This window comes from Antechinus flavipes, chromosome 1 (genome assembly GCF_016432865.1).
Source record: "Antechinus flavipes isolate AdamAnt ecotype Samford, QLD, Australia chromosome 1, AdamAnt_v2, whole genome shotgun sequence".
Classification (NCBI taxonomy): domain Eukaryota; kingdom Metazoa; phylum Chordata; class Mammalia; order Dasyuromorphia; family Dasyuridae; genus Antechinus; species Antechinus flavipes.
Window position 1 is genome coordinate 717,181,703 of NC_067398.1, and position 12,472 is coordinate 717,194,174.

The 12,472-nt window shown below is 37.4% G+C and overlaps 1 protein-coding gene across 1 annotated transcript in view; it reads left to right on the forward strand.

Annotated features, from left to right (window-relative positions):
* The window catches only part of SLC5A1 (solute carrier family 5 member 1), a 63,383-nt gene extending 59,303 nt beyond the window's left edge, over positions 1-4,080 (forward strand). Inside the window, exon 15 of the mRNA XM_051973178.1 lies at positions 2,713-4,080. Coding sequence (XP_051829138.1) covers positions 2,713-2,930 — 218 coding nt within the window. The 3' untranslated portion in view covers positions 2,931-4,080. The remainder of the gene's footprint in view (positions 1-2,712) is intronic.
* The last annotated feature ends 8,392 nt before the right edge of the window (positions 4,081-12,472 follow it).

Sequence of the window (12,472 nt, forward strand, 5' to 3'; positions counted from 1 at the left end):
TTTGATTCCAGAAGTGACCTTGAAGATCCTTTAGTTTAATCCCTCCAAATCTCAAAAAAGTCATAGATTTGAGAGTTGGGAAAGAGCTTGGGAAGAGGACTTGACTAGGATCATACAAAAAGGAAGTAGCAGAGTCAGGATATGAAATCAGGTCTTCTGAATCTAAAACCAATACTGTTTCTAATATACCACCCGTGCCTCAAGTGGAAGGAGGAACATATCTGTCATAATGATATGGTAGTATTAGACATTTCTGATATTAAGATCTTACATTCATCAAGTATTTTATAACTTAAAAACCATTTCCATATCCTTTCATTCATGTGATCTTTACAATGGCCCTGCGAGGGAGGCAGGAAAATGGATATACCACTTATTTTTCCAAATGAGATAAAGGAGGTCCAGAAAAGGGGAGGCTTGCCTATTTTATTAGTGAGTGATTAGAGACTAAAATCCTAGTCTCCTGATTTCTAGTGTAGGACTGACTCAGTTCTGTGGGCAAAACTCTCCCAAGATTCTTTCTGGAGAAGCAGAGGGTGGACAAGGAGGTTCAAAGGAGAGAATCTGACTCCTGAGGTGGCAAGACCAAGTCTGTTGGTTTGGAACAAGTTCAGACTCAGGAACACCTTATTCTCTCATTGAGATATCATTGTAAGATCAGACACAAAGTTGAATAGCTATTGCTGTGTCTTTAGATTAACCCTTTGTATCCTAGTGCATTTATTAGAAAGACCTTTCTAAAATATGATTGGGTGACTTTGAGAACATGTAAGTCTGGGGATTTGCAGAGAATCCATATGCCTCCATCCCTTTAGCAGGAATTTATTAAGCATCTATCTTGTGTCAGGCCCCAGAAATTTTACAAAAGGCAAAAAGAAAAGAGATCCCTTCCTCAAGGAGCTTATATTCTCTGTCTGTGTCTCTCTGTCTCTCGTCTCACATCTCTTCTCTCTCTCTCTCTGTCTGTGTCTCTCTTTCTCTCTGTCTCTGTCTCTCTGTCTCTCTCTCTCTCTCTCTCTCTCTCTCTCTCTGTCTATCTCTGTCTCTCTCTGTGTGTGTGTGTGTGAGAGAGAAACAAAATAGCTAGCATTTATACCTGCTAGCTTTAACACATTACCTATGCCATTGATCCTCACAACAATGTGAGATAGGTGCTGTTCCCATCCTTATTTTTTATACAAGGAAATGAGAGGGTAAGTGAGTTACACCAGGCTAATGAAATAAAAACTAATTTAAGTCTATATTTACTAATTTAAGTCTACTGTATCTATAGAAGTCTATATAATATGAGTCTAATGTAAGGAGGCAAAGAAGAGTAATTAGAATCACAAGGTAGCAATACATATATTTTAGAAAAGATTTTAACCCCATCCACCTACCCAATTTTCCCTTGTTATAAATTCATCACTGAGGCCCCTTTATAATCTAGCCTGCTCTGGAAGACCAGTGGTCTGGTTTCAGAACCATGGACAGCTTCTGGAACAGCAAGCATTCTCCAAGATTTATGTCAATTTTGCTAATATTTCACAAAGTAATTGAAGAAATCCTAGGTTCACAGGTTTTAGTGTTGAAGGGGGCCATTGGGACTCTCTAATTTTGAGGAATCTTTCTAAATCTGGACACCTTCATCCTCTCCAGGTTGGGAGGAGCTTTCAGAGCTTAAACTCCATTATATATTATATATTAAACTCCATAGCTTTGGAGAGCCCAGGGTCACCTCCAGGGGCCACTGTGCTACAGGAGTAAGATAGTGGTGAAGGAATAAGGAAGTCATCATCGCTAACTTCTGTAGGAGAATCCATAGTAGCATAGGGCATAAGGGGCCAGCCTTGGCATCAGGACAACTTGGGTTCAAATAAGGAAGTCATCATTGCTAACTTCTGTAGGAGGATTCATAGTAGCATAGGGCATAAAGGGCCAGCCTTGGCATCAGGACAACTTAGGTTCAAACCTTATCCGTGTCTCCTGCTGGTGATGTGATTCTTGGCAAATCACTTAATCTGTCCCAGTGCCATGGGCAACTTTTTGAGACTCTAAGTTGCAGCACAGGTTGTCTATGTTCATTGCTGAGAGCATTTTCTTACTGTGGGTTCACTACATGAAATAATGCAACAGGGAATAAATAGAAAAAGTTCTAAAAATTTAGAGTTCTTTATGGCTACAAAATATTTTACTGCATGAGTACTTAAATTAGAGTCAAGAGACCTTATTCAAATCCTGCCTCTCACTTTTATCAGCTGTGGCACAAATTGAGCCTGAAAAATGGGAATAATAGTTCTACTTCTCAGGGTCACTATTAGCATAGAGAAAAAATAATTAAGTCACTAGGAAAGCCTCAAATCTCATAAGAAATAGTGACTCATTATTATTATCTCATATTCTCATTACAATAAGTATAAGTATCATTATTCATACTGGAACCTTGGGATCCTGGCTTTTTCCACTCCTCTTTGCTGACTTACTGCTGACAAGTTGGACTATTCTTGAAAAATATTTTTCATCATTTCCACTTCTGTAAATCAGTGTAGAGAAAGTCATCCTTGGGATAGCTGGTAATCAGAAAGGAAGTTGCCCTTAATACAAGACAGGCTAATCCTTGAGTCCCATAATTCTCTTGTGCTTCTTTGATGCAGAAACCCCTCAATATCTCATTGCTATTTCAGGTTCCCCATCCCCTGAGTCCCATAATTCTCTTGTGTTTCTTTGACACAGAAACCCCTCAAGAGGATAAGAGCTGCTTCCGGAAGACCTATGACATGTTCTGTGGACTGGACCAGCAGAAGGGGCCCAAGCTGACTAAGGAGGAGGAGGCTGCCCTCAAGATGAAACTGACAGACACGTCAGAGAAGCCCCTTTGGAGGAATATTGTCAACATCAATGGCATCATCCTCCTGGCCGTGGCTGTCTTCTGTCACGCTTTCTTTGCATAGATTCAGCTGTCCCTACGCTGGAAACCAGGCTCCTGGAGGCCAGCCTCTCATCCCTTCTCCGTCCACTGGATTCCAGGCTGTGAGAGGAGAGAGAGGAATTCAGTTGTAAATTATAACTAAGAATATCAGTGTACATATGTGTAATTAGAGCCTATACAAATGAAAATAATTTTCTCATTGTTAAATTATCTTTGAAGCAAAGTGAAGAAAGGTGTTGTATATATTATAGCCCTCTAAAGCAAGGAGGAAAGGCCACATTAGTTTTTCTGGGGATTCAGTCCAATTCAATTTAATGGGACCCATATTTAGCGAGCACCTGTCATTGTGTTAAGTGAGGAGAAGATGAAGATCAAGCTCAAATAGTCCCTGAGGATGAGTAGACCTAGAGAGCGTGAGATCAGCTGCATTTTGGCCTCGTGTAGTTTCATCATGGAAACCCTGATTTGGATGAATGAAATCACTGGCATTGGGGTGCTCATTGTGACTGTGATTCTTTTCCTCCAGAGATCTACTCATGGCATCCTATCCTTTCCCCTAGGCTCCAGGAAATAGAGAAAGCGTGAATAATCATTGTCAGGGTAGTTACTGCTCCTGAGACTCAGAATCCAGAGGCCTAAGTTGGAGTCCTGGTTCTACCACCACCTTTATGAGTTATCCTAAACGAATTCCTTTCTCTCTCTGGCCTCAGTTGATCCATCTGTAAAACGAGGGCATTGGACTGATGTTTTTTCCAAGGATAGCTCTAACAATTAGGGCTGTCCCAAATGGGAATGGGCTACTTTGGGAATGTGTAGCTCCTCCTTGGAGATATTCAAGTGAGGGGAGACAACAACTTGTTAATCATATTATGATGGAGATCCTTTTTCCCCATGTGGGTTGAACTAGGAGGCCACTCGGGCCTCTTTCATCTCTCAAATTCTCTTATTCTTCGACTTAATGGTCTCTGAAAGTTCCTTCCATTTCTAACACAAGAGACAGCCCGGTAATGAAGAAAAGAACCGAATGGAAATCTCGACTCTGCCTGGCCATGTGACCCTCATTTCTTGTTTCCTCCTATTTGCCATGAACCCACCTTTTGTACTTGCCCCATATTCAGAAGCTGGAAGGATTGTATATCTGGCATTCATCCAATAAAATGTTTTTAACCATTTTTGAGTCTGGGTTATTAAATGTATCAGCGAAATATGTAAGGGACCTTGATGAATTCAAGCATCTCTTGCCAGAGAAGAGCGTATGAAGTCCTGAAATGAGAATCAGGAATCCACGTGTTTGCATTCTGCCAGAGAGTAGCAGTGTGATCATAAGCAAATCACTTAACCGAAATGAATGTCAGTTTTCTCCTCTTTTAAATGGGGATAATCTCCCTTATGCCCTTCTGAAAGATGGAGAGCAGGTTAAAAAAATATTATGTATTAGTATTCAACTGCAGGAGCTCTCTGAATGTGTAGACCAGATATATATTCTTAATATTTATTAACCCGAAGCAGAAATTATCTTTGAGATCTCTCTTCTACAAAATGAGAAAGCAAAAGCTTTTTGGCTCCCCTAAGTGTTCATCCCGAGTCACAGCTGATTCCGGGCTTTAGGATTTAGGAGAGCAAGAGAAAAACAGAATTCCAGGGATCCTTAGATATCTCCCTGGAGATAATTTCTCAATAGACTATCAGGTTCTTAAATGAGGAATATTTGGTGATGGCTTCCAATTGAGCTCTTCTTATATATCCAGGCTGGTTCAGCTTGAATAATGATGAACTGGGGAGTTTGCATAATGGGATAGTGGTGGTCACATTGATAGAAATGAGAAAGGAACACATTCATCACAGTGATGGGCATACCGTAAGTGCTTAATAAATGTTTGTTGATTGATTCTTGCAATCCAGTAGGCAGAAGGTAGATTTTATTTATAAACATTGATGAACATTCTAATTATTTTGGTGTTTCATTGAAAAATTTTAAATTTGAATTTCCATACAATGAGATATCTCGGTGTTTGGCAAATGGGATCAGGAAAAGACTTATTGGATCACATCATAATTCTCACAGAATAGTGTATCAGTATTTTACACCAATTCTTTAGGTTATTCTGTGTATTTTCTTCTACTGGCATTTGGTTATTACCTGCATATCTATATATCTATAAACTCAGAGACTGAGTTGCTTCAGTTCAGTTTTTACATGTCCAAAGGAGAAAGGATATTCTTAGTCCTGAGTTGCCCTTTAAGTCTTGCGCACACACACACACACACACACACACACACACACACACGACTTTTTTGAGTCCTGCAGAACCTTAGTATCTCAGCCCAGATTTTATAGAGGCTAGTCTAAGGGTGTGAAGATCTCCAGCAGTCATTCATAATTTATTGTAATGGCTCAGCCCCCATCCTATTTTATAGCTTTATTTCTTTGCCAATTTCTGTTGAACTAGAAAACTTTCTAAAAAGTATATAATATATTCCATGCTCTGAAGTATTTGTTTTAATTTTTACTCACTCTGTTGAGTTGAGTCCTCAGAGCATGGCTTCTATGTCTCCTCAGAGTTCTATGGATAAACCTAGAAGGTTAGGGAAGGTTTCGTTCTAGTACTATGGTTCACAATCTCCTACTGGTATACTTCTCTCCAAAGTTATTACTTGCAAATGAATTTAATTTTCTATTAATTCTCGTGACATCTTGACTTGTTCTTCAAATTCAGTCTTGATTAATTATATCACATGCATGCTAGTTTTAAGTAGCTTTCAGAAAGGGGTATTTATTGTTTCATATGTATATATACATATACAATTTTTTTTGGCGAGGCAATTGGGGTTAAATAACTTGCCCAGGGTCACACGGTAGAAAGTGTAAAGTGCCTGAGACCAGATTTGAACCCAGGTCCTCCTGACTTCAGGGCTACTGCTCTATCCACTGCATCACCTAGCTGTCCTTTAGCTTGGTATTTTTTAATAGACCTCCAAAGTGTGACATGGTTCTGTGAAATTCTAGGTAATTCTGGCTCCTAGTACTTTCCAAATTTAATCTAACGTGTGACCGTTTCATTGAGATTTATTCTCATCTGTTAAGGTATTGGGGCATTTATTCAATTACTTTAAGTGGACTAGGTTAGCTTGATTGATTTAGAAAATATATCCTATCCTTACAACATATTGAAGTAAGTTTGACTTACTGTTAAAAAAGGTGTAAGATAAAAACATAAACCAGAAATCCTAAGTACTTGGCAATCCGTCACTCCCAGTATGGTGTAAAATTTCAACTTTCAACACAACTCATTGATTCTGGTGGAAATAGAATTAACAGGTCCTTTAAGTCCTTTTGAGTACTGATATCTGACCACTCCTTGTAAGGTTTCATCTCCCAATTCCCCAGCCTTTCTCTGACTTTAATGTTTTTCTTGACATGTAGAGAAAGGATAACGTTTGAAGCATTTTCATATCAAAAATAGAAAGCACATGGGCCAAAAGTTGAGCCAGTAATAAATAGTACACTATTTCAGAGTCTGATTCTTTTTGTACAGTGAAATAACTGTTAGAACATGTATACTTATATTGTATTTAATTTATACTTTAACATATTTAACATGTATTGGTCATCCTGCCATTGGGGGGAGGGGATGGGAGGAAGGAGGGAAAAAATTGGAAGAAAAGGTTTGGCAATTGTCAATGCTGTAAAATTACCCATGCATAGAACTTCTGAATAAAAAGCTATGATAAAAAAAGAAAAAAAAGATGAGCCAATTCTGAGGGATAGAGCCTTGGTGTTCTTTGATGGAAGGAAAGAATGATGACTAAGGAGTGTTTGACAGAGCAGTCAAACAGGGAGGAAAAGGAGAAGGAAAAATAAGTATTCTAGAAACCAAGGGAGGAATGTAGAGGTTACAAACATTGCAAAGAGTTCAAAAGGGCTGAAGAAAAAGCATTGGACTTCACAATTAAAAAGTTATTGGCAATCTTTGCAGCAGCAGTTCCATGTGGTTGGGGAGTCAGAATTTGAGAATCAAGATGCTGAAAAATGAGAGACGAGGAAATTGAGGCACAGAGGGCAGAGCGCTGTTTCTTGCAGTTTAGTTATCTAGGGGAGGAGTGAGACTTGGACGGTAACTTGAAGAGATGGGAGAGTCAAGAAAAGGTCTTTTTTATTTTTAAAGGATGAGTGAGACCTGTACATGTCTGTAGGCAGCTGAGAGGCAACCAGTTGCCAAGAGGAGATTGAAGACAAATCATTGAAACCTTCAAGAAATGCAAATATGCTGTGGAGAAAATCAAGGAAAGGCAGGGACTGAGGATATGGGATTTAAAAAAAATCACTATTGCTTGTGCTGTGTCCTATGGAACACTAAATTGTGATCTAAAAGGGGAGGAAAAAGCAGAGAATGGTGAAAATTTCCTAATGAAATTAACAAAAAAATAGCATATTTCTCAAACATCTGTTTATCTTTTTTCCTCTGAGGCAGTTGGGGTTAAGTGACTTGCCCAGGGACACACAGTTGGAAGTGTTAAGTATCTGAGGTTAGATGTGAACTGCTTCAGGGCTGGTGCTCCATCCACTGCACCACCCAGCTACCCCATCTGTTTATCTTTTTATAGTTCTATCCCTTACAGATCAACAAGGACGTTTACCTGAAATTAAACTCTGAAAAATCAGAAATCAATGCTCTAGTTTTATTATAGATTCATGCATAAAGTACTGTGCTGACTACCTGTTATTTATGAAGTAATAAATCATATTAAAGTTATGTACTATAAGCACTAAAAGACAAAGCAAATTCAGCATCCAGCAGATGGCAGCAGAGATTTTTCCTACCATCAATATGACTTTGTACAGGGCAGAGTGCTTCCTCAGTAGAGCCAGAGTCTTGTGTGGGAAGGGGTTTCAGAGACCATGTAGTCCTACCTGCACTTGGCCCAGCACCCCTTTTGTAACACGCCTCCAGTTAGTTATCCCGCTTTCCTTGAAGATGAGAGGTCAAAGGAATGATCATTTATTAAGTGCCTACTGTGTACTGGGTACTTTGCTAAGTAGCGCATTCCATTCTGAGACATTGTCGATCGCTAGGAAACTTTTCCTTGTGAGGATCTTAAGTCTTTCTCTCTGTAATTCCTCCAACCCCTCTGAGTGGAGCCCAGTTCTTATGAAGGAATTTCACTTTGCTTATTCTTCTTGTGGAGGGTTGGATGGGAGGAAAAGAGGAAGAGGTTTCTATTTTCATGTGTAGTTGGGATTTTTTGATTTGTTGCTTTTCTCAGTTTTTAAGTTTGCAGAATCACATATTTTGAGAATGGGAAGGGCTATCTAGTCCACAGAACCACCACTATACCATATTTGAGAAGTAACCATTTTCTTATTAAAATAAACCATTATTTGTTGTTCTCTGATTTGCTCTTTGATCAATACATTATTTAAGATTATATTATTTAGTTTCTATGTAAGTTGAAATTATTTGTTCAAACTCCCCTTATCTGATTATAATTTTTGTTGGTTTGTACTTAATAATAGTTATACATTTTGTGTTTTAACAATATTTACGATTTTTATGCTTTAGCATGTGGTGGGTTTTATTTTTTACAGGTGTCATGTAAATCTCAAAAATTGCATAATCATTTTTATTCCCATGTACTCATTATCAAAGTTCTATCATATTTAACATATTTGCAATTCTACCCAGGTTTTACTTTGGGCTATATATTTTTGTTAGATTTGTTTAGATCTGAAAGGGCAATATTGAGGTACATAATTATACTTCCTTGATACATTTCTTCTTGTGGTTTGATTAGCTTTTGCTTTAAATACTTAGTCCTGATCATGGCTCTGTAATAGTGAATATAAGCTCTGGAAGGCATGGCTATACTGGGAAAATCTTAGAATATGTCCTGGAAAAGGATTGGGTTTGTTTTCCAAGGATCAATCTGGATATTTGTAGAAAGGAACAATAATAGTGAGCTACTATTTGATGATTACTTTTTTTAAAATAACTTTTTATTGATAGAACACATGCCAGGGTAATTTTTTACAGCATTATCCCTTGCACTCACTTCTGTTCCAATTTTTTCCCTCCCTCCCTCCATCCCCTCCCCCAGATGGCAAGCAGTCCTTTACATGTTGAATAGGTTACAGTATATCCTAGATACAATATATGTGTACAGAACCGAACAGTTCTCTCATTGCACAGGGAGGATTGAATTCAGAAGATAGAAATAACCCGGGAAGAAAAACAGAAATGCAAGCAGTTTATATTCATTTCCTAATGTTATTTCTTTGGGTGTAGCTGCTTCTGTCCATCTTTGATCAATTAAAGCTCTCTTTAACAAAGAGTTCCACTTCCATCAGAATACATCCTCAAACAGTATCGTTATTGAGGTATATAATGATCTCCTGGTTCTGCTCATTTCACTTAGCATCAGTTCATCTAAGTCTCGCCAGTCTTCTCTGTATTCATCCTGCTGGTCATTCCTTACAGAACAATAATATTCCATAACATCCATATACCACAATTTACCCAGCCATTCTCCAATGGATGGGCATCCATTTATTTTCCAGCTTCTAGCCACTACAAACAGGGCTGCCACAAACATTTTGGCACATAGAGGTCCCTTTCCCTTCTTTAGTATCTCTTTGGGGTATAAGCCCAGTAGTAACACTGCTGGATCAAAGGGTATGCACATTTTGATAACTTTTTGAGCATAGTTTCAAATTGCTCTCCAGAATGGCTGGATGTGTTCACAGTTCCTGGTGATTACTTTTTTAAAGACAGCAATCCAAGAAACTTAGATGCCATGCTATTTAGCAAATAAATGAGTGAATTTTTTTCATATACAGTACATTTTAACATAATGTAGTTTTTCTTCTAATACCTTTTAATCATATTTATTTTTATTGTTGTCTTATCTGAGATGAATGCTTCTTGTAAAAAATTGTTGGATTTTTCTTTCTAATCATTTATACTGTTCTCCATTTTGTGGGGGAGTTTATATCATTCACAAGTTGTGATTTTTAGTTGCATTTTCATTTCTTTTCATTCCCTTTAATTTCTTTATATCCTTTTATAATTTTCCTCTCTTTGCCCTTTGCATAGTCTTTACAAAAGAAAAGAACATAATGAAAGACAGGAAATTAAATCAATACTAGTAATGCATCATTTCAATTGTCTGGTCTTATACCTCTTGTCCTCTTCTTTCTTCATCTAGCCCAGGCCTAGATTATTAATTCTGACCTGGTTTCAAATCTCTTTTTAATATTATTCCCTTGTTCTCTCATGGCCATAGATAAGAGTTTGGTTTGCTTATTCCCTTCCTAATTCTATGCTTCCTTTTAAATTTCTTTTCTCTGTCCCCATTCCTGATTGTTTTCCTGTTGGATTTAATGCATTTCTACTCAACGCTCTTTGAGTGAGTGTGTATGTATGTATAAATACTCAACTCTCGCTAGACTGATTAACATAAGAGCAAAGTTCATGTTCATATACATCTGGTGCATTCCAATTGTGAGAAATAGCAGGTTCGTCTCTCTTCTGTCTTTTTTATTCCTTTTTTTACCCCTCCATTTTCTTTCTTATCTAAATCAATAAAATAGAACAAAACCACATTTAGGCCCAGTGTTTGTCTTTTTTAACTCAGCCATTAGAGATAGTGAGGTCCTGAAAGGACACTTGTATCTTCTTCCCCATAGAAGGTAATCATTCTGTGGTCACTTACTTGCTTAAAAGTATTTAGCTTTCTAGGTTTCTCTGGACTCCTGTGTTTGAATTTTAGTTCCTACTTAGTTCTGATCTTTTCATCAGAGATGTTTGAAATTTCAAGAATTTTTTTTTCATTTTGAAATTCATTTATTCAAAAGATAAGTAGTTGTAAATGGGTTTATGTACACAGATAATTAAAGGTCCAAGTCCTTTGCTTTCCATTTCCTTTCAGTAAGTGGACTAAAATATAAGGAATTACAATATGTCCAAGCTAAAAGACTCTGTAAAATCATTAAGATAATTAACTTCATGTAGTTTAAAAAACAAAACTCTAAGACACTTTAAGCCTGTTCTAGAAATAAACGTCAGGTATGACTATCTCAGCCCATATCAACCACTATCCTGCTCCACCACCTAAAAACCTTTACTTTATTAAAGGCTCATATTTACTTCTACAGCTTAGTCTTAGTTTTTCAAGTCACTTTATTATTGGTTATATTGAGTCTCTTGGATTTTTGATGATTTCCATGATTTGGAATGACTAACTTTCATATGTTTTCTATTGAAATGTAAGTTCCTTGAGGTCAGAAGCTGTTCTCTTTTTGCTTCTGTTTGTATCCTCAGTACATAGAACACAACCTGGAACAGAATAAATAAGATACGTGCTTAATAAATACTTGCTGTCTGGCTACAAAATTCCATCTTCTGGAATATCATATCCGATATTTTCTCTCATTTAGAATATTTGTGACATAGTTCTTGTGTTATCCTAATTGTGGTTCCCTGTTACTTGAATTCTTCCTTCTGGGTTACTTGCAGTATTTTTTTTTCCCACTCAGAAATCCTGGGTTTTGGTTATCACACTTTGAGACATTTTTAATTTGGGACTTCCTTTAAGATGGATAAATCTTTTCTATTTTTACTATGTCCTCTAATTCTAACAGTTCTGTGGAGTTTTCTTTTGTGCTTTCTTGAAATACATTATTTAGAATTTTTCACTTAATTATGATTTTTAGGATATTTGATAAATCTTAAATTGTCTCTCATAGTAGGTGATGTAGTTTTTTGACTTTGTTCTAATATTTCTTCTTTGACTTCTTGAATCACTGAATTCTATTTACTCCATTCTGATTTTCAGGGATTTAAATATTTGGGCAATATTTTCTACTCTTAGTTCTAGGCCATTTATTATCTTTCCATTTTTGCCTTTATAAATATATGTCCTTTTTATTTCTTGCTACATTTCTTTATCCATCACTTTTGAAATCCTTGTAACCAAACCTTTCTTTTATTTTTTGACATTCTTCTCATTCTTTTTCTACTGAATTAATTCTTGGGTTTCTCTAGACTGATAGTATTTCTTCATTGTAGTAGGAATTTTATTCCCTATTTACATAAGTCTTCTGTCTCAGTTCCTACACTTGAACTTTATGCCAGATCCAGTTCTATTCCATCACACAACTTTGGATGCAGTGGGTAAACTATAGTCATGTTCTCATTGAAGTTCTCACTGCCACAATTCTGAATGGGATGACTGGTTCCCAGTCCCTTCTCTGTGCTCTTTAACAGCCATAGAGAACACGGAGTGTGAAATTGGAACAACTGTCTGCTCACTTTCTGTTTTAATTCTTGGCTTTTGCCTCCATCTCCTGGTGGTCCCACATGGGCGCTGGTCTCAGCTCCATCAACATCTTCCTTTCTTTGCATAGACACCATTTAGAGTTTAATTTTTCCCCCCAATAGACCTCAAATGGATTGTGCAAATTTCCCTGGCTTCAGATATGGTTCTTGGAGACACGGCTGGACTGGACTCCTTGGAAAGAGGTGGTGTGGGGAGTGTGAAGAAGCAAAGGAAGGAGGGGAAGAGAGA